Source organism: Lutra lutra, chromosome 4 (genome assembly GCF_902655055.1).
Source record: "Lutra lutra chromosome 4, mLutLut1.2, whole genome shotgun sequence".
In the NCBI taxonomy this organism is placed as follows: domain Eukaryota; kingdom Metazoa; phylum Chordata; class Mammalia; order Carnivora; family Mustelidae; genus Lutra; species Lutra lutra.
In genome coordinates, this window is record NC_062281.1 from 184,010,009 (window position 1) to 184,035,971 (window position 25,963).

At 51.7% G+C, this 25,963-nt stretch overlaps 1 protein-coding gene across 6 annotated transcripts; it reads left to right on the plus strand.

Annotated features, from left to right (window-relative positions):
* Positions 1–112: 112 nt before the first annotated feature.
* On the plus strand, positions 113–25,498 carry EMC1 (ER membrane protein complex subunit 1). Of its 6 annotated transcripts, none has more exons than XM_047728496.1 (24): positions 113–264; positions 3,686–3,810; positions 4,494–4,559; positions 4,789–4,882; positions 5,718–5,846; positions 6,669–6,795; positions 7,555–7,704; positions 8,020–8,187; positions 8,879–8,950; positions 9,309–9,371; positions 10,188–10,310; positions 11,057–11,153; positions 11,484–11,606; positions 12,205–12,213; positions 13,161–13,360; positions 13,519–13,668; positions 14,652–14,813; positions 15,158–15,277; positions 17,690–17,827; positions 21,116–21,289; positions 22,089–22,299; positions 22,660–22,744; positions 23,809–23,938; positions 24,101–25,498. In XM_047728496.1, exons 1-24 carry the CDS (start codon positions 167–169, stop codon positions 24,278–24,280), a joined length of 2,994 nt encoding a protein of 997 aa, XP_047584452.1. In that variant the 5' UTR covers positions 113–166; the 3' UTR covers positions 24,281–25,498. The 6 variants fall into 6 exon arrangements, with proteins under 6 accessions (XP_047584452.1, XP_047584454.1, XP_047584453.1 ...); XM_047728498.1 differs by having other exon boundaries at positions 11,487–11,606; XM_047728497.1 differs by having other exon boundaries at positions 9,312–9,371.
* The last annotated feature ends 465 nt before the right edge of the window (positions 25,499–25,963 follow it).

Genomic DNA, 25,963 nt, shown 5'->3' on the forward strand with positions numbered 1-25,963 from the left:
CCCGCCCGGCCGTCTCCAGGACGACTCCCCGCCCGCTGGGGGGCCTCCGAGTCCAGAGCTTCCCCGGCGAGGGCTTCTCGTGAGATCCCAACTCTATGGTCTGCGCAGGCGGAGCCTGAGGCCGGGTGCATGACGGGCCGGCGGTGGGCCGGCTCAGGCTCCCATCATGGTGGCGTCGGTGGCGGCTCTTCGGCTCTGGCTTTGGGCTGCGCGGCTTGTCCTTGCGGCAGCAGTCTACGAAGACCAAGTGGGCAAGTTCGATTGGTGCGTGCGTGTGGGGCCTGTTCGGGAGATGTGTGGCTTTTTTCTCAGTACCAGCCTTGTGCCTGCTACAGGGAGGACGGGGTTACCGGCACCAGGACGGGCCGCAGAACTTGTGGGGCCCATTGCAAAATGAAAATGTGGGACCCCGGGTTCAAAAGTTAAAGAGTTTTTAATATACCACAACAGGGCATTAAATGGAACGTCAGGGGCGTTTCTAAGCCAGTCTCTATGTGACAGGTTGCGGGTTCGTGAAGCCGGCCCTGGCATTCAAGCATGCTTGGGGTTCTGGTCAGAGGTCACTGTTCCTTCTTTCCCGTCAGGGCCTGTTTCTGTGACTGTCAGGTTTCTGATCTGCTGGGTGTCGGGGTCCGCAGCCCCTCAGTGAACTCTCGTTCTTCCTCGAATTGGCATCTCTTGGGTATGTGATCAGGAGCTTGGGTCTTACCCTGGGTCCTAAACTTGTACCATTTCTCCTTTTTCAGCCCAGCTCGGCCCTGGGCTTAGAACAAGTCCAGGAAGTCTCACATCTGCCGGGAGGTGCCATTCATAGAGATGCCAATTATTTAATTCATGTACTCAGTTTATCCTCTCTACCGCCCCCTTCCTTGAGACCCTGCAATTAAAGTGTACTCTCGTTGGAGGCTAAATTTTGGCACTTAGGGTTTGTGTGACTTGGGAAAGTGACTTAACCACTCTGTGCCAAGGTTTCTTTATCTGTAAAATGGGTTTATTAATGGTTCATTATTCCCTACAGCACTTGTAAGGGTAAATGAGATCATTCTTTTAAGTTAGCACTATGTCTGGCTCATTGAGTACAGTTACTGTTTTTATTTTTCAGAGAACAGTTTATTCTTCAGAGCCTAGCTCAGGTACCTCCTCCTCTGTGAAGTGTTTTCTGTGTCATATACATTGATTCACGTATTTGTTGCTTTCCTGTAGTAGGCCAACAATTGTTCTAGGTGTTGTGGATAGATAAGAAGGAGCTCAGTCTAGTGGGGGCAGATGGATATGTATGTGATAGAGGACAGTGTGATAAATGCAACATAAGCCATATTTTTAATTGGGCAAATGCTCACAATGTAACATGTATATTACACATATACAACCTATATACCTATGTGGTATGACTCCAAATTAGCAGAATACTAGGTATATATAATTTACAAATAGAAAAACAAGGAAACATCCTGAATCATTACAAAATTTATGGTGGTGGTATTTTAGGCATTTTAAATTTAAAAAATACTTTTGTGTATTTTTCATATTTTCTACAATAAGCAGGGACTACTTTAATTCTTCTTCCCTTTCCTTTTTAACAAAGAATTTATTTATTTATTTGACAGAGATCACAAGTAGGCAGAGAGGCAGGCAGAGAGAGAGGGAAGCAGGCTCCCTGCCGAGCAGAGAGCCCGATGCGGGGCTCGATCCCAGGACCCCGAGATCACGACCCGAGCCGAAGGCAGCGGCCCAACCCACTGAGCCACCCAGGCGCCCCAATAAATAAAATCTTAAAAAAAAAAAAAAAAAAAAGCTTAACCCACTGAACCACCCAGGCGCCCCATTCCCTTTTTTTTTTTTTTTTTTTGAGAACGCAAGCAGGGAAGGGATAAAGGGAGAGGGACAGAGAGAGAGAGAATCCTAAGCAGGTCCATGCTAAGTGACACAGGGCTTGATCTCACAACCCTGAGATCATGACCTGAGCCCAAATCGGGAGTCGGCTGCTTAATTGACTGAGCCACCCAAGCACCCCAAGCAGGCATTACTTTTACAGTCAGGATGAAAGATAACAATATTTTAAAAGAGAGTATGAGATTTGGAGTCAGAAGGTCTTAGTCTTGTTTCTATTTCTGACCGTAATTACTTGACTCCACCAGACCTTAGTTTACTTACCTGTAAAATGAGAGTGATAATTTTTCCTTGTAAAATAAAGTAATAACATTCATCTTCTGCATTTCTTAGTGTTCAGTGGATATAGCATGAATTAAGTATGTGAAAATACAGATAGAAACTGTTGAATGTCATATAAGCCTATTCTCTACTCTCTGCTTAGTTTTTTCCCTTTTTTTTTTTTTTAAGACTTTATTTATTTATTTGACAGAGATCTCAAGTAGGCAGAGAGGCAGGCAAAGAGAGAGGGAGAAGCACGTTCTCTGCCAAGCAGAGAGCCCGATACGGGGCTCGATCCCAGGACCCTGGGACCATGACCTGAGCTGAAGGCAGAGGCTTTAACCCACTGAGCCACCCAGGTGCCCCCCCCCCCTTTTTAATCAGACCAAACAACATCACAAGAGAAATTTTGTGTAAATGCCACATGTGTTTAGTTTGGTGGAGATGAGAGTACTTTTTCCTTAACAGCAATGTGCAAGCACCTCCTGTGTACTTGGTAGTGTGCCATGCAAAGCTAATTATATTCCCTTTATGCTTAGAGAAGGGCATTGAAAGTGATGGGATATATTCCAAGGAAAGTATGAGTAATGAGTCAAATGGATCCTGAACATGCAGTGGGCTCGAAATGGCTGTAGAAGGGCACCTGGGTGGCTCAGTGGGTTAGGCCTCTGCCTTCGGCTCAGGTCATGATCTCAGGGTCTTGGGATCGAGCCCCGCATCGGGCTCTCTGCTCAGCAGGGAAACTGCTTCCCCCTCTTTCTCTCTGCCTGCCTCTGCCAACTTGTGATCTCTCTCTCTGTCAAATAAATAAATAAAATCTTAAAAAAAAAAAAAGAAAAGATTGTAGAAAACAGAAGCCTAACCCAATTTTATTGGAAAATTTGCGTGAATTTTTTTCTCCAGGGGTCCATGACAACAGAAGGGCAGTTGGATTGTATGTTTGTGGACATTAGGCTTTGTGTCTCTTCTCTCATGTAATAGTCCCACTATTAATGAATACAGAGAGGACTAATGTTTGTTCCAGTGGGATTTAGGCCAGGTGTTCTTTTCGGTCGCACTTGAGATAATATATGCTTGCATTTAGAAGTAAGACTTGTGGGGGCTCCTGGGTGGCTCAGTCAGTTAAGCGTCTGCCTTCAGCTCAGGTCATGATCTCTGGGTCCTGGAATGGAGCCCCGTGTTGAGCTCTGCACTCAGCACGGAGTCTGCTTGTTCATCTCTCTCTATCCCTCCCCCTGCTCACTTTTTCTTTCTCTCTCAAATAAATAAATACATAAAATCTTAAAAAAAAAAAATAAGACTTGTGTTTATTATGTCTTAGGGTGTATTCTCTCTTCTTGTTCCCTTGCCTTCTGACTATGTTGCATAGAAATCTTGCTTTTGGTCAAATCTCCTCATTAACAGACATTCCTCACATGTCCTAAGATAGGTAGTTTGGTGATAACATTATGTGTTGGTGCCGTGATCTTTTCCCACAACGTTTTGTGCAGTGATGATTTTGGCCCCTCACATTTCCCTGTCCTCTCTTCCTCAGGAGACAGCAGTATGTCGGGAAGCTCAAGTTTGCCTCCTTGGAATTTTCCCCTGGATCCAAGAAATTGGTTGTGGCTACAGAGAAGAACGTGATTGCAGCATTAAATTCTCGGACCGGGGAGATCTGTGAGTGACCTATGTAGGGCGCTTATCTTGGGATGGAATGACTGACCATAGTGAACCCAGAATGGACTGTGGCTTGTGTAGTCTTCTTGGCTGCTTACCATGTTAGGGGCAGGTTGGCTGAAAGATGTCTCTTACTGAATTCTGATACTTGTTTTCTGGTTGTGTTGTCTTTGAACAGTAACTGTTTTCCTATAACTGGTCTTTTTAGTTTAGACCCTCAGGTTGAGTCCTGACAGTTCTTAGGTTAAGATATTATTTCAAAATATTTTTCTCTTTCTGTTTTCTATTCTGTAGTAAAGATTTGGATGCCCCGTTTAAGTTAAGTTAAGCTGCTTTTGTGGATGCTTTTTGGGACCAAAATTATGGAAATAAGATTTACGATCACCATTTTTCTTGTGAATCATAGAGATTCTGTTAATTTTGTCTTTCATTTATATGTTTGGGGTGGTAGGAGGTATGGGAAGTGAAGAGTTCAGACTGGGACAGGAATGGCTCCTCTCAAACCTTCCTCCCCTCATTACCCAGTGAGTGAGTGGGTCATTACTGGTTAGCTGTAATCCTTCTCTTCTTGAAATAAAATTAGATACCGCTGTGCAAACAAAGACCTCTTCCAGTCTCTCCTACCTGTCTTCTTGGATACCTCTGTCCAGTTTATAGTAATGTCTCACTCTCCTGTCTCTCAGTGTGGCGCCACGTTGACAAGGGCACGGCAGAAGGGGCTGTGGACGCCATGCTGCTCTACGGACAGGGTAAGCTAGTCCTACTTGGCCTTTATCGTGGTGTTGGTTCCATCTCCCCACATGGGGTCTGTTAGGGAAGGGAGGGGAGAGGGGTGTCCCCAAAAGGAAAGGACAGGTATTGCAAATAACTTCTATCTGCATCCGTACCTCAGAGGTGCGGCCATTGCTCCTCGACCATCAGAGGAGGCCACAGAGCGCCAGTTGGGGAGATGACTTCACCATGGTTTTTCTCTTCCAGATGCAATCACGGTGTGCAGTGGAGGCCGGATCATGCGTTCCTGGGAGACTAACATTGGGGGCCTGAACTGGGAGACTACCCTGGACAGTGGCAGGTAGAGGGCAAGAAGCTACATGTCATCCGGGCTTGCCTCAGGGCTTTGCCTGAACACAGGTCTGCAGGGACAGCAGTGCAGGGTCTTTTGACGTTTTTTCCTCACGGGCCACCGAAGAGCCCAAACCTCAGATGCCACGCATTTTGATGAGTTTAGGTCACGGAACACGTGGTGGCTCTGCCAGTGTTGATTGAGCACGTGTTAGGTGCAGTACGTGTCCTTGCACCTGATTGCCGCTCCTAATCTTACCACGACGTGAGAACTCTCTAATGTCCTAGGTATAGGAATGTGATAGGAACTTTTCAGCATTTTAGTTTTGTGTTGAGAGAACAGCTCGGACGGCTGCTGTATCTTTGCTGGGTGGCTGCGATCACAGGGCCGGTGGCAGTAGTGGACTCCGCTTCTGATGGTTACATGGTTAACACCTGGTGCCTCCCCCAGGCCGTGGGAACACATATGTGACCCTGAGAAAGTTTCTGTTATCCAGAAACTCATGGTCAGCTGGGGGAGGCAGGCACGTAGCCTGTGATGACAATCCGGGGTGAAGGATGCCATGGAGGAGGGATGGCCTGCTTGCTGGGACGTCCTAGCGGAGGGAGGGAACAACCCTGAGGAGGTTCACGGGGCTTCAGGGAAGCAGCAGAGCCCAGGGGTTGAGAGCACAGCCTCCCAAGCCAGCTCACCAGAGGCAGAGCCGGTATTAGGATCCTGATGCGTTTGACCCCAAGACCTGTTTTCTTACCTATCGAGCTATAGTGGTGGCATTCCAGATTCTCTGCTCTAGTCTGAGACCTTGGAGGTGTCAGGCTGTTCTCACCCCTGTACCCATGCTCAGTTTCCAGGCACTCGGGCTGGTAGGCCTGCAGGACTCAGTGAGGTACATCGCGGTCCTGAAGAAGACCACTCTTGCCCTGCATCATCTCTCCAGCGGGCACCTAAAGTGGGTGGAACACCTCCCTGAAAGGTAAGGCCACCTGCCCCCAGGATGACGGCCACCTTGTTCTGCTCTCTACAAGCTCCTCTTTCTCCGAGGGTTGGAAGTGTTCTGACTCAGCCTCCCCTTAATGTTGTCATCGTGTGTTGGGCTCACTGGATGTAGGCCTATACTCACAGGCTGTGCTCCTTCTGGCATTTCGTTTGTAGTGAGGAGGAAATTCTTAAACTGGGCATTAGACACAGCCCAGAAAGGGGAGCGGCTCCTTGCTCACGGTTGTAGCACTCTGGGCTTTTTGACTTCAAGTCAGACTGAGCCTTTCGTTCATGTTATGAATCAGAACAACTCAAGAAGAGCCCAGGAGAGGGACTGAGTGAGGTTTGAGATGGTTTCCAGAGGTCTTAGTCATGGAAAGCATTGAAGCTAGGAAGGATCAGGACAGAGGGAAGAAAAGGAAAGATTTGCTCAGACTTGTGGCCATTTTCGGGGTGTAAAAACTCAAATTCAGATGTGGCCAAGTGCATGGCACCCCTGAGCAAAACAGGCTCCACGGGGATTTCTGGCAGCTGCAGTGTGCCTGGCTTACCTCCAGGGGGCATCCTTAGCCGATTGGCGCTCTGTAGGCATGCCTAGCGTTGCTGCTCCTCCTTTTTAAGAAGAGCTAGAAATCTGATTTTTACATGTTAAGTCTCAGTTCTAAATGTTGGTGACTATTAAAAAAAAAACAAAAACAAAACTGGGAGCCAAACAAATCCTACTTGGGGACTGCTAGGTTGTGACAAGAGGACCCCTGAGGGCGGGCCTGACCTGTGGCTGAAGCTGTTGCTCCTTGCTTTGTCTTCCCTCTCTTAGTGACAGCATCCATTACCAGATGACGTATTCCTACGGGTCTGGGGTGGTGTGGGCCCTCGGAGTTGTTCCCTTCAGCCACGTGAACATCGTCAAGTTTAACGTGGAAGATGGAGAGATTGTTCAGCAGGTATGGCTGGGCGTCTGGCGTGAGGCACCTTGTGGATTGTGAAGGGGAGTAGACGGAGCTCGCCTTTGCCTCAGGGACCAGGGAGCTTGGCTGGGCAGATGCAGAAGCCATTCGCGGTCCCTGATTCTGGTCACATGGAGGCTGCTTTCTCCTCATCGAGCGTTTGTTTAAAGCCCTCACATTAATGCGTGGTGCTCTCCTGGGGTGGATGGGAAGTTACGTAGGTTTTTTCTCATTGCCTGCAACTTTCTTAGGAGATAATTCTGTGTAGTGGTTATAGGAAACCACGTATGACAAATACAGGAGAGAAATGCTTATCTGAAAAACCGGGTCTTAAAGATGACCTGGTATGTTTTTCCAGATCCTGATTTTCTCCAGTTTGGGAGCTCTCAGGAAGTTGGGCGGGGTGGGAAGAAGTCCTTTTTTTCTTTCTTTTTTTTTTTTTTTCTTTTAAGATTTTATTTATTTATTTGACAGAGAGAGAGTACAAGTAGGCAGAGCAGCAGGTAGAAGGGGAAGGAGAAGCAGGCTCTCCACTGAGCAGGGAGCCCGATGCGGGGCTTGATCTCAGGACCCTGGGATCATGACCTGAGCCAAAGGCAGCTGCTTACCCAACTGAGCCTCCCAGGTGCCCGGAAGAAGTCCTTTGGAACCAGCCATGAAGAATCTTTGAGCTTAGCCCCCCATGACCTTGCTGATGAGTGGAGAGGAAAATGTAAACATTCTCACCAACGTCCCACTACGATGTCTGTCCTGTAGGTCAGGGTGTCAACCCCCTGGCTTCAGAGTCTTACTGGAGCCTGTGGTGTGGTGGATGAGGCTGTCCTGGTGTGCCCCGACCTGAGCTCACGGTCCCTCCAGACCCTGGCCCTGGAGACAGAATGGGAGTTGAGACAGATCCCGCTGCAGGTGAGAGGTGGTGCTGCTGCTCCCTGGCCCGAGGCATTGCCTTTGCTGCTTAGAACTAAGTTTTTCTCCCAGTGACACGGCTTCCTTCCTGAGCCTCGGTAGTTGTTGGGAAGTTAGGCTTCTGGCTGGACTGGTGTAAGAAGAAATGGGTCACTCTTTAGAGAGCCTGAATGGGAGCTTCTGGAGCTACATGCCGTGGCCTGGTTACTTTCCCTGGCAAAGTGGGGCAGAGGAAGGAGGCCTGGGATGGATCAGTGGACCAGTGACTTGTCCGCTTGTAGCCCTAATCCTTTTTTTTTTTTTCTTGTCTTTCAGTCTCTTGACTTAGAATTTGCAAGTGGTTTCCAGCCCCGGGTCCTGCCCACGCAGCCTAACCCAGTGGATCCTTCTCGGGCCCAGTTCTTCCTGCAGTTGTCCCCAAGCCACTATGCTCTGCTGCACTACCATCACGGAGCCCTGAGTCTGCTCAAAGACTTCCCACAGGTGACCGCAGGCAGCACGGTGCTAGGGGTCAGGAGGATCTGTCGATGTTTGCTCTGGATCCAGGCTTTCTCTTCTGTGTGTGGTTTGAGATGGGTTCACTTTATTTATTTATTTATTTTAAAAATAATTTTATTTATTTAACTGATAGAGATCGCGAGTAGGCAGAGAGGCAAGCAGAGAGAGAGGGGGAAGCAGGCTCCCTGCTGAGCAGAGAGCCCGACGTGGGGCTCAATCCCAGGACCCCAAGATCATGACCTGAGCTGAAGGCAGAGGCTTAACCCACTGAGCCATCCAAGCACCCCAAGATGGGTTCGCTTTAGAGCAGAAATGGAATCCTTTTTTTTTTTTTTTTTTTCTGAGAGTTCCAGAGGATCTTTAGGGTCAAACTGGCACCTTGTTCTGAGTCCACAGGAGAGTGGGACCATTCATTCGAGCTTCCCTATAGATACTAAGAACGTTGTGAAATTTAGGGCTGGCGTGTGCCTGTGTTGGAGGTAGGGGAAAGGCCTGTTTTCAGCTCTGGATGCCTCTCAGGCCTCCCTCTGTTCTCAGGTGCCCTGGCTGCTGTGCTTCAAAGTCAGGAGCACTTTCAGCTCCAAGGCCAAGGGACATCCCTGGAGAGATGCTCTTCTGTAAGGTGGCTGACTGGTATAGGCCCCATTTAGGAACTGACACTTTGCTTTCTTCCCAGGCTGCCCTAGTGAGCTTTGCCACCACTGGAGAGAAGACGGTGGCTGCAGTTATGACCTGTCGCAGTGAAACGGTGCGTATCAAGGATACCAGCCGGCACTTGGGGGTTCTCCTTTCTTATGTCTCCTAGGAGCCCCGAGAACCAAACGTTGGGGCAGTTTGAACCCGGGGACAGGAAGCTGTTGAGAAGTTAAGTTTCACTTGCTCTGTAGTGCTTTTAGTGACCCTGTCCCCGGGAGTGGGAGCCTAATAGTACAGCCCCACTTCCTTCTGTGGCTGTTAAGAGCTCCGTAGGCTCTGTGAGCAGGAGTGAGGAGGGATTTTTGTTTCTCCTGGGTGCTAAGATGACACAGAAGGGAGACCTTCAGTTCCGTGACTGGGGAATAACCCCCTGGGTTAAGTGTTCTCATCTGTCCTTCTCTTTTCTCCAGCAGAAACCGAGCAGCTCTGAAGATGGGTCCCTGGGGAGCTTTCCGGAGAAGCCCAGGGCTCAGGTACGGTGTGGCATTGGGCAGTGTGCCAGGCCTAGGCGTCCAGGGAGGCTGGGAGCAGGTCTCCTGGAGCGCTCAACCCTGGCGGGGTTTGCCGCATATTGTAAATCGTGCTTGTCTGGATCCTTTGTAGTTGGGAACTCGGAAGTAGAATCCCTAGAATCTGTTCTTAACCACTTTCTCCTCCTGCTCCGTTCCCCGTGTCTTCTGGGCTCCGGCTGGTATTGCTGAATGGCGATCTGTGTGGTTGCACTGGAGCAGAGCACTGGCCCCGGGGTGGGGCTTCTGCTGTGTTTTGCATCTCCTGAGCTCTCCTGAAGAGCTTTGTGATTTCCTCGCGTGGGTCTTCCCTCTCTTGGGGAAGTCTGCTGCATCGTACTGACTTCCTTCTGCAACAAGTATTGTGGTTGTTACTCTGTGTATTTACTCGGATACCTCATTTCTGCCTTGCAACTTAGCTTTCTTTTTTCCTTAAAAAAATTTTTTTTAGACTTTTCAATTTATTTATTTGAGAGAGAGAGAGAGAGAGAGAGTGAAAGAGAGCACGAGAAGGGGGAGGATCAGAGGGAGAAGCAGACTCCCTGCTGAGCAGGGAGCCCGATATGGGACTTGGTCCTGGACTCCAGGATCATGACCTGAGCCGAAGGCAGTCGTCGACGAACTGAGCCACGGGCGCCTCTTCCTTTTATTTTCCTTTGCGTATATTTCTTTTCTTGGCCTGGTCCTTCTCTAGGGCAGTTAACTCCAATTCTTGGATTTCCTCTGTGGGACTTGGCTCTGGGGGATCTCTGTGTTGACCCCTGCCGTCTGTCCCCATAGGACTCGCTGACCTGCTTCAACCAGACCTACACCATTAACCTCTACTTCGTGGAGACAGGTCGACGGCTGCTGGACACCACCATCACCTTCAGTCTGGAGCAGAACGGCACTCGGCCAGAGCGGGTGAGTCGGAACCTTTGCGTCAGGCTCCGTCCTGGGGCTTCTCAGCATGGGCCAGGCCACAGCCTTGGGTTAGGGTTAGGGCTCTCTGGACACGGGCTCTAGTTCTTCCTGAGGAGCTGACTTGTTATAAGGCCCCGTGACTAATGGTCAAAGCAGGTATCGTTTATGCTAAGTGGTGAGCGTGCCAAACATAGTGCTCAGCTCTTTATGCCCTGATCGACTCACCTGTCTCACCAGCCTTGTGAAGTGCTTATTACTGCCCTCGTTTTACCAACGAAACCGGGCCTTGTGAGATCGCGAACCGTGTCCAGAGTCGCGAGCCCGTAAGACGTCACCAGTGCCCCAGCATGCACCCGTGGTTGGCGCCTGCATGGCCGCTGTGCATTCAGCGTGTTCTTAGCCTCTCTGGGCTGTGGCTTCTGTATCTCCAAAATGGAAGCTCTCACCTTGGCCTTCTGCTCGCTCCGTGGGGAGTGACTGGAGCATGAGGGAATGACGCTGTGCCCGGGAAACTCTGAGGACCCCCCCCCTTGGAGAGGTCTGAACCGCGGCCTGGCGGCGCAGCGCTGGCTCTGATGCATTCACGTTCCCTCCTTGGGGTCTAGGGGGGGACGCTGTGTTGCCTGGACAGCGAATCACCCCGGGTCCTGGGCCTTTTCCCGCTCCTGATGCCTTGAGTTTGGGGGTCCGGCGCGCAGAGGCATTTGGGTTCTGGCTGACTGCGGGGGCCCGGGCTCTGCTTACAGCTCTACATCCAGGTGTTCTTGAAGAAGGACGACTCGGTGGGCTACCGGGCCCTGGTGCAGACAGAGGACCACCTGCTACTCTTCCTGCAGCAGCTGGGTGAGCGCACCTCAGTCAGCCCATTTTTGGTCGGCCTGCCCAGATTTCTAGTCAGACTGTATTTGGGGACCGTGGACTGGCTTCTGGGAAAGATTCCAGTGGAGTGTAGCCTGAATAGTTTTTAGAGCCGTATTTTGCTCTGCTTTTGAACGATCCCTTGGCGTTCTAAGGTGAGATCTGGACCTTCCCTTACCTGAACTGCTGCATGTCACCCTGTGTGCTGCTGCTTCTCGGCCTGACACGAGAGGGTCTGGAATCCCCGAACCATGGAGAAGAGCCTTCAGGCAATGGGGGAGGCAGGCGTGGCTTTCATAACCGGGGTTTCTGTAGCAGGGAAGGTGGTGCTATGGGCCCGGGAGGAGTCGCTGGCAGAGGTGGTGTGCTTGGAGATGGTGGATCTGCCCCTGACGGGCGCCCAGGCTGAGCTGGAAGGGGAATTCGGCAAGAAGGCAGGTACGCACGGAGGACGCTGGGAATAGCGTCATGGCTGGGGGAGGCTGCTCTGGGAATGGGTCTGCTAGTTAGACCGCAGGAGATGCTGGCTCACGGCATCCCCGGCTTCCTGGGCGCAGTCATTTTGCCCGTGTGTGTGCAACTTGCTCTGCGACCAGTTTCCGGTGCCCTCATGGCCATGCGGTTTAGGTAACCGTTCTTTTCTCTGAAAGGAGCCACTTGGGAACCCCTCTCAGTCTTCACTTAGTAGAGTCATAGCTGCCATTGCCTCAGTTCCTCAGATTTGCCAGGCACTGTGTCACGCCTTGTCCCCCAGGCACCAGCCGCGTCTTTCTGGAGAGGTGTGACTGGGTTGATGGGGTTGTTGTGGTTGCCCGCGGTGCCCTCTGGAGCCCGCCAGTCCCATGCCCCAGGATGGACTTGGTTCACATCGCTCTGGTCAGTCCTGCCTCCCGCCTCTTCCTCCCATCCCTCCACCTTGCTCTGCGGCCATGTTTACTGAGGCCGCCTCTGGGCCGGGTACCCTGGTAGGCGTTGCGGGTTTTCTGAGCCGAGGATTAATTTGACTTTACTGTTTATTTCTGCTGCCCGGACCCAGCAATTCAAGGTAAAATCTGCTTCCTGCTGCCTTGTTGCCCGTTGCCTGTCCACGTGACTAGCTTCTGGTTAATTGTTTGTTTTTCCTGACCCGCATCATTGAGGTGCATACCGTGTGTGCATGGACCGCTGGGCCTGTGGCTTGTTCTGTTTGCCCCTCACTTCTCTTCCTTGTGCTGAGGTTGCTTGGAAGTAGGATGCGCAAAGGCACTACTTTTTAGTGAGCACTCACCGTGGACCCTGCGTGGTGTGAAGTCACATGTGTAGGTCATGTGGCCCTTGGACTACACGCGATCTTACGCATGAGGAACCAGAGGCCAGAGGTTATGTACACGAGCTGGGTCACCCAGCTAAGAAGTAGTAGAGTCGGGATTTTAGTCCAGGCTGCCAGACTCCAAAGACCGGGCTCTGTACTCATTCTGCCACATTGACCCCGTGGGGGGGACTTGAGGGTGGTGGCCTCATTGACAGGGTTTGGGGGTTGGAGGCAAGTAGGTCTGCTGGGTGTCAGTTTAATAGACAGGGTGGGAGTCGAACTATGCGTAAGGGAAATGCCTGTCCATGGCACACTTATCCCTGCACCCCCACACTCTCCCCCTTTCTGGTTTTGTCGTGACACCCGGAAACCTCCTTCTGGCCATTCTGGATGCAGGCTGTGGTGGAGACATGCTCAGCATGGCTGATCCCTGACCTCCTGGTCTCCTCTTCCAAGAGACCAGGAGGTGGGAGTACTGGGGGCCAGGAAAATAGGTTTTGGAGTTCCTGCATGGCTATACCCGGGGTGAGAGTGGTAGCTTCGGTTAAAGGACCGCCCTTCGGGCTCGCCACCTGGCACGTCATGACTTGAGTGCTCCACAGGAGCGGGAGAGACCCCCTCATTAGAAAATGCTCCTTGCTGAAAGCACCTAGTCTGATGGGGCGTGAGCCTCAGTTCTGGTATGTTCTCCTTGACACCAGACGGCCTGCTGGGGATGTTCCTGAAACGCCTGTCGTCCCAGCTCATCCTGCTGCAGGCATGGACCTCCCACCTCTGGAAGATGTTTTACGATGCTCGGAAGCCCCGAAGTCAGATTAAGAATGAGATCAACATTGACACCCTGGCCAGAGATGAATTTAACCTCCAGAAGATGATGGTGATGGTGACGGCCTCCGGCAAGGTGAGAGGGCTTTAAGCCCCAGGTACCAAAACTTCTGATGTTCCGTGAGTGGGAAGCAAAAAGCCTTTGGTAGGGGCTAGCGCTGGTGCTGATTTCCAGGGAGAGAGCCAGCTCTCGGGTTTGTCTTCCTAGTGGTGAGCCAGGTGTTTATCTTGCAGCTTTTTGGCATTGAGAGCAGCTCTGGCACCATCCTCTGGAAACAGTATCTCCCCAGTGTCAAGCCAGATTCTTCCTTTAAACTGATGGTCCAGAGGACGACGGCCCATTTCCCCCACCCCCCACAGTGCACCCTCCTGGTAAAGGACAAGGTGAGGCTGTCCTCCTTGGCTCTGAGCCAGAGGGGGTGTGGCTTTTCAGTGTTTTGTAAGTTGCATTTCTCTTGGGCCTTTGGAATTCTGGGAGGGCTAGGGACGGGTGTCCAGGGACTAGAGCTCTGTTTGTTCCAGCCTTTGGAGTGGAAGATGCATCCAGGAACTATCCAGGACTGATGGGGGTTGACGCTGGAGGGGGTGTGATGTCACCAGACCTGAAATGAGCCAGCCCTCCTCCTTCCCACACGTAGGCCGCTGTTAGCTGCTGAGTGGCTGCTTTCTCCTTAGACGAAGGAGAACAGGACACAAAGCTATTTCTGCCTCCCAGAATTAGCTGGATTTTTGTGGATTCACTCTAGTGTCGTTAGAAAGAAACAGTTTCTCTCCCTCTCTCTCTGCCCCTTCCCCTGCTTGTGCTCTCTCACTCATTCTCTCTCAAATAAATAATAAAAATAAAACCTTAGGGGCGTCTGGGTGGCTCAGTGGGTTAAAGCCTCTGCCTTCGGTTCAGGTCATGAATCCCAGGGTGCTGGGATCGAGCCCCACATTGGGCTTCCTGCTCAGCGGGAAGTTTGCTTCTCCCGGTGCCTCTGCCTCTCCCCCTGCTTATTCTTTGTCTCTCTCTCTCTCTCTCTCAGATAATAAAAGTAAAATCTTTAAAAAAGAGAAAGGGCACTTTCTAGGCTTGGTAGGCACCGCTGGAATGGCTGCCCCAGGTTAGCAAATCGGTACTTGACCGTTCTGTTTCTCCCTCAGTGTGTCCAGTGCTTGGCCACAGGGGCAGTTCGACTGTTTCCCTCCTGACACGTTAGCCTCGGTTTACCTTCACACAAAACTTTATTCTGCACAAATAGGGCATCCACACTGAAGGGTCCTGGGAATGTGTCACAGTTGAGCTGAAGTCCTAGCTCTCCAGCTCTGCCCTTAGCACTTGCATCCTTTTCTTGCCGCTAGTCTGACTGTTGGCTTGTCCGTCTCAGGAGTCGGGGATGAGTTCTCTGTACGTCTTTAATCCCATCTTCGGTAAGTGGAGTCAGGTGGCTCCCCCAGTGCCGAAGCGCCCCATCCTGCAGTCTCTGCTTCTCCCCATCATGGATCAGGATTACGCCAAGGTGCTGCTGTTGATCGATGATGAGTATAAGGTAGGAGACTTGAGCGCGGCTGGCGAGCACCGGGTGGGTCCGGTATGGGGAGGGTGGTCCCCGTGGCAGCTTGCAGCCAGAGCTGGGGCTCGGCAGTCAGCGCGAGTGTGGGCTGGAAGGGCATCTCTGAGCCACCCAATGGCTTTTCCTTCCCTGCACCTGTGGAAACTCAGGCTCTTAGCAAAAGGAGATTTAAGCCCTGTTTGGGTTCAGTGGGATTTAATTCTTTTAAAATTGATTGTTTTATTTTTAAGGCTTTTTGATGGCTAACTCTAATGAATCTTGGGAGACTGCACAGAGCACCCTTTTCCTTTAACTCTTTTGGTCTCTCTGGGGTTTTCAAGGTCACGGCGTTCCCAGCCACTCGGAATGTCTTACGACAGCTACATGAGCTCGCTCCTTCCATCTTTTTCTATTTGGTGGATGCAGAACAGGGACGGCTGTGTGGATATCGACTTCGAAAGGTAGGGAGGGCAACCCCTGGCAGGACCTTCCATGGGAGGGTATAAGCGTTTCTTGGCTATTTGGCTAAGAAGTGGATCATGCTATTCATTCTGTTGAAAATGTGGCTCAGCACAGTCCTAATGTCTGATTCATAGGCCTTTTCATATTGAACAGCTGCTACGTGGCAGACAAGATTCTAGGTACTGTGAAAAGAGTAATGCCCGGGAGATAAAATTTTTGCCCCCATGGAGGGTTTTTTCTTCTTTTTTTAAAAGCTGTATTTATTTCAGAGAGGGAAGGAGAGAGCATGTGAGCAGTGGGAGGGGCAGAGGGAAGAAGGAGGAGGAGAGAAACCTCAAGCAGACTCCTTGCTAAGCATGGAGCCCGATGTGGGGCTCGATCCCGAAATCAAGAGCCAGCTGCTTAAGCAACTGAGCCACCCAGGCGCCCTCCCACCCAGCCCACCCGCCCTCACCGCCCCCCAACCCATGGATTTTTTAATCCACGTTCCTTTTCTCTAGCAGAGAGAAGGAGTGTTGTTGTCCATTCTTGAGAGGGTGGGAGGTGGAATGGAGGTTGAGTAGAGTTGTACTTTCTGTATGAAGATGCCGTTATTGACCCACTCTTGATAGAATGTGTGCTTTGAATCTGATTTTTTTTTTTAAAGATTTTATTTATTTATTCGACAGAGAGAGATCACAAGTAGGCAGAGAGGCAGGCAGAGAGGTAGGCAGAGAGAGAGAGAGGAGGAAGCAGGCTCCCCGCCGAGCAGAGAGCCCAATGTGGGACTCGATCCCAGGACCCTGAGATCATGACCTGAGCCGAAGGCAGTGGTTTAACCCACTGAGCCACCCAGGTGCCCTGATTTTTTTTTTTAAAGATTTTATTTATTTGACATAGACCAACAGTAGGCAGAGAGGCAGACAGAGAGAGAGAGGGAAGCAGGCTCCCCGCTGAGCAGAGAGCCCTATGCAGGGCTAGATCCCAGGACCCTGAGATCATGACCTGAGCCAAAGGCAGAGGCTTAACCCACTGAGCCACCCAGGCGCCCCTGTATCTGATTTATAAAAATGGGGCTGATTTTCTCCACTGTTGTTTCTCCACTGTTGACGTACTTGAGTTTAGTGCTAGCAAAGACTGATAGACACCGGCCCCGAGGGCCAGCTCTGAGGTTCACGGGGCGGGGTGGGGGGTGAGGGCTGGCCTTGGCCTCATTAGCAGGCCTGCAGACAGGAGGGATGTAGGTCATGTACTCACCAGGACTCATCCTGTCCCACAGGTCCTTTTGAGAGGCAGTGCAACATAGAGCTTAGGAGCTTGGACCCAGCTGCCCGGGTGGGAAGCCGGGCTCTGTGATTTATTAACTTTGTGACCTTGGGCCCATGACGTCCCTTGCCCTTTTTTTTGTCTATAAAACAAGATGATAGAGGACCTACTCTGTAAGGTTGTCGTGAGGAGTCAGGGAGTTAATACGTGTAAATCACACGAAGCAATGCCTGGCACATGGCAAATGCCATCTAAGTTTTAGCTCTTATTGTCTTAAAAATGCAGTATCCTTTCTTGACATTTTGTAACAGCTGACCTTTCCAGAAACAGCATGGGAAGTGGTCTCCCCAGAAAACACGTTCTTTACCCCTGTGGGTGAAAAAATTGTCCCCTCAAGTTATTAAAAAGGGCCTTGAAAGAGGCTCGCGGGTATCAAGATTGGTGGAGTCCTGAGGACATGGGAAGAAACAGTGGCTGAGGGAAGACAGAGAACACAAAGCTCTGTGTATACACAGTGTGGATGGATAATAACTTATTTAACTGCGGGGTGCCTGGGTGGCTCTGTCCATCAAGTGTCTGACTCTCAGTTTTGGTTCAGGTCATGATCTCAGGGTCGTGAGGTCCAGCCCCGCACCGGGCTCTGTGCTCAGTATGTGGAATCTGCTTGAGATTCTCTCCCTCTGCCCCTCCAGCTCATGCGTGCTTCCATGCTCTCTCTCTCAAACAAATATATCTTAAAAAAAAATAATATATTTAACTGTAAAACTTTGTGAATTGGTTTTCTTTGACTATGAAGAACATTTCCTATAACCTTTCAAGGTTCCTGGCAGTTTAGTGATTTACTGCTAAGCTCAGATACGGGAGCCATAGTTAGTAGTAGTAAGTGGTAAACTTTCCTTGGGTATTTCCTACCCAGATAAACAATGGGATACCACTGAACATTCCTCTCCTTTCTTACTGGCTTTAGTGTCTTGCCTAATCAAACAGAGATCCAAAACATCTGCACAAACTAGATCCTTACTGCTGTTTCCCAGGAGCTCTGATCTCTGTTTCTTTGGGCACAAAGGCCCCAAATAAAGGAGTGTGGGATGTCTCTGCCTATAGCTGTCACAGGACTCAGCGTACCCTCCACATCCTAAGTGCCGGCTCTCTTGCCCTGGCCCTAGGATCTTACCACTGAGCTGAGTTGGGAGCTGACTATTCCCCCAGAAGTGCAGCGCATCATCAAGGTGAAGGGGAAGCGCAGCAGTGAGCACGTTCATTCCCAGGGCCGCGTGATGGGGGACCGCAGCGTGCTCTATAAGGTACGGTTCTGCAGTCTGCTGCTGAGCAGAAGGGCAAGGGCTTGGATTCTGGCTCGGGGATTTGATAGCTACTTGATCTTGAGGGAGTCGTTTCATTCCTTTGAGCTTTCATTTCTTGTCAAATGAGTCTGACGTGCCTCCTTTGTAGGGCTGTCGTGATGATCGCGTGACACTCACGCCTAGCATAGTACCTGGCCTATGGCTGCTACCTGGTAGATGCTCGATCTTGCTGTTCGTGATAGTGCTGGTCGAATGCTGGGGGCTTAAGCCTTCACTGATCCATTAGAAACTCTATCTCTGTGATCCACACTAGTTAGTGGTGAAGGAGGGAGACAGAGAGGTGGCTAGTGGGCTGCCAAACTGTTGGGAGAGAAGGCAGCCTGGTAGCGATGCGTGGTCATTGGTGGCACGCTCCGCAGAGTGCGGGCTGAGTTGGAGGAGGAGGGGTGATGCAGCCGAGAGTGCAGCCAAGGCGGCTGACGTGGGAGCGGCTTCACGGGGCGTGGGCTGGACTGTCCGGGTTCACACCTGGCTCTGCCCCACGCTGGCTGCTCATCGTGGGTAGTTTGCGGAGGCTTCCCAAATGTCTATTTTTAAGAATATAATGGGGGCGGGGTGCCTGGGTGGCTCAGTGGGTTAAGCCTCTGCCTTCAGCTCGGGTCGTGATCCCAGGGTCCTGGGATCGAGCCCCGCATCGGGCTCTCTGCTCAGCAGGGAGCCTGCTCCCCGCGCCTTCTCTGCCTGCTTCTCTGCCTACTTGGATCTCTGTCTGTCAAATAAATAAAATCTTAAAAAAAAAAAAAAGAATATAATGGGGGCTAAGAACACCTATGTCATAGGATTGTCATGGAGATTAGTGGTAACACATAACACGTAACATGGTTAGAACAGTGCCAGTCTCGTGGTTAACCTTATTAGCGCTCCTGATTAGAAATCTTTAGTGACGGCTGCCTTCCTTGTGGCTGCAGTCAGTTTGCCTTAGTCAGTCAGAACGGCCAAAATAATACAAATTCTAGAGTACGCTTGATTGTGCTAGAAAAAGTGTATTCTTTTTTTTTTAATTCATCAAACTGCATACTTTATTTTTTTAAGATTTTTTAAAGTTTATTTATTTGACAGACAGAGATCACAAGGAGGCAGAGAGGTTGGGGGGGGGGAGCAGGCCCCCTGCTGAGCAGAGAGCCCAATGCGGGGCTCGATCCCAGGACCCTGAGATCACAACCCGAGCTGAAGGCAGAGGCTTTAACCCACTGAGCCACCCAGGTGCCCCGAAAAAGTGTATTCTTTATGTAATTTTACGTTTATGAGTTAGAATTTACGAAGAGTAATTGTATTTTTCTATGTTAAAAAATAGTAGTTCGGGGCGCCTGGGTGGCTCAGTGGGTTAAAGCCTCTGCCTTCAGCTCAGGTCATGATTTTCTCTGACGTTTTTCTCGTGGTTAGACTGTGGTTGCAGGTTTAGAAGGAACACCACAGAGGGGAAGCTGTACTTTTTTTTGGGGGGAGGTGGTGGGGTTGCTAGTGGGATGTCAGACACTCTTTTAGACTCTGAGATATATCCGTGAACAAAATAGACAAAATTGAGGCTCTAACTGTATTCAGGAGAGACCAGAAGGCAAGTACACCAATAAGTGTAAAGCGAATCAGAGGGCAGCTAGTTCTGTCAAGAACAAAGCCGAGAAGGGGGGTGAAGCTGGAATTGGAAGGGCGTGCGAGTTAAAATAGGTTAAGGAAGATCTCACTGCGACAGTGACACCTCGGGAAGGAAGAAGGATAGTGCGTGACATCGGGGGAACAGCCTTCTGGACAGGAAGGCTGGAGTGGACCTGGAGTGTTCCAGAAACAGCAAGGGGGACAGTATGACTGGAGTGTGGTGAGCGGGGAGAGTCCAGGCTGCTGGGGTCAGAGGGTGGCAGGACATATCATGAGGCCACCACCCCGGCCTTGATGTTGAGTGAGCTGGAGTGCCGGTGGGAAGCTGGGAGCACGGGTGTGACCTAAACGCCGAGGTTAAGGGCTCGCTCAGCCTGCTGTGTGGAGAGACCAGAGGACCGAGGGAGACAGCAGGCAGACCTGCTGTTGCAGTAAGCCTGGCGACGTGGTGGTGGCTTGATTGGGGGTGGGGGTGGGGAGGAGGGACCAGATTCCAGGGCGTTCTGAAGGTAGAGCTGGGAGGATATGCTGGTGGGTGGGATGTTCGGTCTGTGCCGGGGAGAGAGAAGGGAGTCAAGAAAGAGTCAGAGGTCCTGGGTCTCAAACCTGACACGTGGGGAGGCCTGCGGGGAACAGGCTTTAGGCAGGGACAGGATGGTATTCCCTTCGGCGCATGTCAGGTTTGAGGTGGGACATTTAAGAAGAGATGCTGAGATGACAGCCCTTTAGAGTCTGGGGTTCAGGGAAAGTGTAGCGTGGGTGTGTAACCTTGGCCATTGCCAGCACCCCTGGGTGGCGTGACCACAAGAGCGAGTGTAGACAATGTTCAGGAGACTGGGGAGATGAGGAACCTGCAGAGTAGACTGACAAGGAGCAGCCAGTGGGGTGGAGGAAACGGGGCCATGCGTCCTGGATGCCAAGTGGAGAAAGTGGTTTTTTCCAAGATTTTATTTATTTATTGGACAGAGATCACAAGTAGGCAGAGAGGCAGGCAGAGAGAGGAGGAAGCAGGCTCCCCGCCGAGCAGGGAGCCCGATGCAGGGCTTGATCCTAGGACCCTGGGATCATGACCTGAGCTGAAGGCAGAGGCTTAACTCTTTGAGCCACCCAGGCGCCCTGAGAAAGTGTTTTGAGAAGGGGCGATCACCTGTGTCCCATTGTAGCAGCAGGTCGGGTGAGACGAGGACTGAGACTGGTCTGTTGGTTCAGGCATAGGGCAGGCCCCGGTGCAGAGAAACCGCACTGGGGGAGCAGTGGCTTATGTCAGGGAGTGGGCAGGCTGGATTGTACCTCAGGTTAACCATTTGCTGTGTCTGTGACATGAGCAAGTTGCTTTATGGCCTGCAGCCTTTTCTCACCTACCGCGTATGGATGACAATAGCTCCATTTCGAGGTGGTTTGTGGGATTCTGGGGGGGTGATATGGGCAGAGTAACTGATGTGGCACGTGGCACCCGGGGACTCTAACCAGGGGCCGTGATGACAAGCTCTGGTAGCGAGTTCCTCCGGCCGGGGAGCCCGATTCCTCTGCAGGCCAGCGGGCTTCCGGGCCGCCTCTCCGCCCAGGGCTCCCGCACGGCAGGGCCTGTGATTGGCCATCACGGTTCTGGAGGAACTCTTCTCTCCTTCTCCCCAGAGCCTGAACCCCAACCTGCTGGCCGTGGTGACGGAGAGCACAGACACGCACCACGAGCGCACCTTCGTGGGCATCTTCCTCGTTGATGGCGTCACTGGGCGCGTCATCCACTCGTCCGTGCAGAGGAAGGCCAAGGGCCCCGTCCACATCGTGCACGCAGAGAACTGGGTAGTGGTAAGAGCACCAGACGTGTGGGTGTCAGTCAGGTTCACGACCCAGCCAAGACCTGTGTCTCGAATCCTTTCAGTGCCTCTTGTTCGAGAAACTGGTGGCCTCTTTGTGTTTCTATAGAATCCAAACCCCTGAATGGCAGCTGAGGTGCTGTTTAGGGAACTTGGCTCAGGAATTAGATGGCCTCAGGCTCATGGCAGCCCTTCCCTTTCCTGACTGTGTGACCTTTTAAAATTTTTTTTAAAGATTTTATTTGACAGACAGCGAGAGAGGAAATGCAAGCAGGGGGAGTGGGAGAGGGAGGAGGAGACTCCCCACTGAGCAGGGAGCCCGCTGCGGGGCTGGATCCCAGCACCTGAGGATCATGACCTGAGCTGAAGATAGATGCTTAACGACTGAGCCACCCAGGCGCCCCTGGACTGTGCGACCTTGAAGTGATTATTGAGCTCCCTATGTCGCATCACTCATGAAGGAGGGCTAGGAGAGTGTCTTCTGGTCTGGGTTGGAATAATGCTTGCCACATGATAAGCACTCAGACCCTAGCTATTATTAACCCTAGTCAGTTATTCTGACTTCTGAGTGTCTTGAGAACTCCTTTGTCTTACGGTGAACCTTGCCTAGCTAGATAAAAGTACCCTGAAAGTTAGTAAATTTGGTAGCAAGGAAGAAAATGGGTGCTGGGTGGTTTCTTTCCTTCGTGGACGTGTAGCTCATGCATGGAAAGAGAGGTGCCTTCCTGCGTCATACCCCTTTCCAGCCCAAGTGGCAGCTTAGTCCCCAGCTGTCCCCCTCCTCTCTCTAGTACCAGTACTGGAACACCAAGGCCCGGCGCAATGAGTTTACGGCGCTGGAGCTCTACGAGGGCACTGAGCAGTACAACGCCACTGCCTTCAGTTCCCTGGACCGCCCTCAGCTGCCCCAGGTCCTCCAGCAGTCCTACATCTTCCCTTCCTCCATCAGCGCCATGGAAGCCACCATCACCGAGCGGGGCATCACCAGCCGGCACCTGCTTAGTGAGTGACCAGGGGAGGGTCTCAGGGTGATGGTTTTGGTTTCTGTAGGACGCCACACGGAGGAGAATCGCAGCTGGACGCGCATCACGGGCACAGCCCTGTTTGACCACTAGGGGAGGCTAGCGAGGAGGGCTTTATTGCCGCAGGAAAAGTTCCTTAGTCTAGCTTGGCCACCTGTAAGAGATTGACACGACTCTCATTTCTCTCCTTTCTGTTTGTTTGGGAGAGAGCGCATGTGCACAAGACGAGGGGCGGTGGGGAGAGGGCAAGGGAGGAGGGAGAGTGAATCTTAAGCAGCCTCCCCTTGAGTGTAGAGCCTCGTATGGGCTTGATCCCATGACCGCACTTGTTTCTCCGCAGTTGGGCTGCCTTCCGGAGCCATTCTTTCCCTTCCTAAGGCCTTGCTGGATCCCCGGCGTCCAGAGATCCCAACAGAGCAAAGCAGGTGAGACGCTTGCAGGAGTACCGGAGGCTCCGACCCTCAGGAACGTGACCTGTTGATGACTGCCACATGCTGTCTTGCTGTGCTGGGGACTGGGGGCAGAGCGGGGAGCAAGTCTGATGAAAACCTCTCCCTTCGTGGAGCATAACATGGTGGTGAGGGGATGAGATGGATGTTACGTAAGATAAGCAAGAGAAATAATACCATGTCATGTACTTATATATGCTACAGAGAAAAAATTAAGACGGGACCCGGCCTGCGGAGGGGTGGGGGTAGGGCATTATGAGGGGGTGTGACTTGACATCGTGGCCTGGGGATGCCCGACTGGGAAGGTGACTGCAGAGTGAAGACTTAGAGGTGGTCAGAAGCCAGCCTGTGGCTGTCTGGGGGAGGGCTTCCCAGGCAGGGGAGGGCTGTGCCCGTGCCCTGAGACCGTGGCTGGCGAGCCAGAGGCAGGGAAGAAGCCATCCTGGCTGCAGCAGCCGGTGGGGTCGGGGGATGTGAGGCGGTGAACTTGGGGAGCTAACAGGGCTGGGTCATGTGGGGAATAGCTTGTCACCGTTAGCGTTCACTTTTGTATTGTCAGCCATCATTTGCATATTTTCTCGCTTCCATCCCGAATTCTGTTCACTTAGGGGTGTGGGGAACTGAGCAGTGTGGGAAGAGAGCAGATCTGTGTTTGCACAGGAGGAAAGGGGGAGTGTAGTTAGCCCATGGCGTGAGCCTGGGCTTTTCCGAGGAACGTGGACCGAGGCTCTCTGAATCAAGAGGCTGCACGTGTGGGTTAGACTGGCCCTGACCTCCTCCTCCTCTGGTGTAGAGCACCGGTTTTCATTCGATTTAGAACAGGGTAGGAATCTAGATCTACCCTCTACCCAGGTTTCTTTCTTGGAGCCCCTGCTGACATTCAGCTGCCACATTTTTAACTACTTTGATAGTTAAAGTAGACCTTGAAGGAAGATTTGAGGCTAGATTCGTGGCCTGGAAAGCTCCCGGGACTCAAAAAGGGCAGCTGAGAGATCCCCTTGCTGCAGTCTTGAATGCCAGTCCTGGCTGATGTTTTGCAGGGAGGAGAACCTGATCCCATATTCCCCAGACGTGCAGATACATGCAGAGCGATTCATTAACTACAACCAGACGGTTTCTCGAATGCGAGGCATCTACACAGCTCCCTCAGGCCTGGAGTCCACTTGCCTGGTGAGTGGGGCTGCCCACCACCGTGCGCAGCGGCGGCCCTTCAGTTCATGCTCGGGAAGCAGCTGAGGAAATTCCATATCCTTTCTGTCCAGAGCTCGAGGTCCTGGTGGACCGACCACTGGCCGCCCTTCTCACGTATTTCTCGTTCCCTCCGCCTTCCAGGTTGTGGCCTATGGTTTGGACATTTACCAAACTCGAGTCTACCCATCCAAGCAGTTTGACGTCCTGAAGGACGACTATGACTACGTGCTCATCAGCAGCGTCCTCTTTGGCCTGGTGTTTGCCACCATGATCACCAAGAGGCTGGCACAGGTGAAGCTCCTGAATCGGGCCTGGCGGTAAGGGCGCAGGACCCCAGCGCCAGAGAGCAGAGAGCTGGGGGCAGCGGGGGCCAGGTGGGGAGCTCCGGCTGCGGTGCGGCGGCCCGGGCAAGGACGTGGGTCGAGTGCTCTCCTCAGCTGAGTCGTGGGGAAGAAGCTGGACTCTCATGGAGACTCCTTTTGGAATGCGTCTCCTGCAGCGTCGGCGACCAGTGGAGGCTGAGCTCTCTCGGCCAGGGATCTCGAAGCCTCTCCGCGGACTCGCCCTCACAGTCCGAAGGCCATCATCCCGCCTCCCTCCTTTGCCTGTCTATGAATGTTGTTTCTTTACCAAGTCCCCTCGACAGATTTTTCTCTTTTGGGAGGCCTGCTTCTGTAGATTTTGGTTCACCTTTTGTGTTTCCCAGGCTTATGTAGAAATCCTTCTGACCGTTTCCCTGCCTCATGCTTCCAAGTCAGGCAGGAGCTCTTACTGGTAACTCCGCCTCATAGGTGCTTTTACTCTTTCATGTTGGGAGGAAGAAGATCTGTGCTTAGTTGAGGCTTAAAGACAGATCCAGCCTCTCAGGGATTCTCTCCCAAGAGCTGAGGAATCTATATATGGCATCAAAATTCACGCCTCTGGTTTGGAGGCTGTCGGTCATCAGGTGGGGCCACGAAGTCCTTGTTGCTGTTTATCACAAGTCAGGTGTGACATAGTGTCCTGCTTTGTCGGTCATTGCCCATGCTTTGCGCCTAAGGTGTGTCCGAGCCGAGGCCGCCTTAATACTACTGAATGGCCCGAACCTGCAAGAGATTTCAAGGGAGGAGAGACTCCACCAGGCTGTTCACCCCCAGGCTGGCCTCGTCCTTTTCTGACCTAGTCAGAGCCAGCCGTCCTGTTTGAGAACCTCATTATTTATTTTTTATTTTTAGATACAAATTCATGAGCGCGTCCCCACATTCCTCCTAAAGTGGGTAGATTTTAAATGTTACTGCTGCAACCTTTGCAGCTTTAAAAGCGGGGCGGGCGGGGTGGGCATAGGAAACTGGCACGTGGTGGATGAAGCATTGCCTGTCGGCCCAGCTGTCGTCTCTGACAAATGGAAAAAGTTCTAAAAGTTTCCTTTGTGCCTGGATCTGGGGAATGATGGCGTTTTTCTTTCCCGTGAAGGATGACGTGTGCAAAGGAGACCATCTCTAGCGTCGTGGGGAGGAGTGGTTCACTCAGGTGTCTGAATAAAGCGGATGAGGAATGGAACAAATGGCCGCTCCTTTTTCCTGGCGTGCGATGTGGAGGCGACTTCTGCGTTAGACGGGGCCGAAAGCTGTGCAGACACAGTGTGTTTTAATAGGGAAACGTGCCAATTTAATCCCGCAAGTCATGTTATTTATTATTATTATTGTTAAGAGATTATTTACTTGGGCACCTGGGCGGCTCAGTGGGTTAAAGCCTCTGCCTTCAGCTCAGGTCATGATCTCAGGGTCCTGGGATCGAGTCTCTAATCGGGCTCTCTGCTCTGGGGGGGGAGCCTGCTTCTCCCGCCTGCCTCTCTGCCTACTTGTGATCTCTGTCAAACATATAAATAAAATCTTAAAAAAAAAAAAAAGATTTTATTTATTTGAGGCGGGAGAGGGGCAGAGGGGGAGGGACAAGCAGACTCCCTGTTGAGTGGGGAGCCTGACGCGGGACTTGATCCCAGGACCTTGAGATCATGACGTGAGC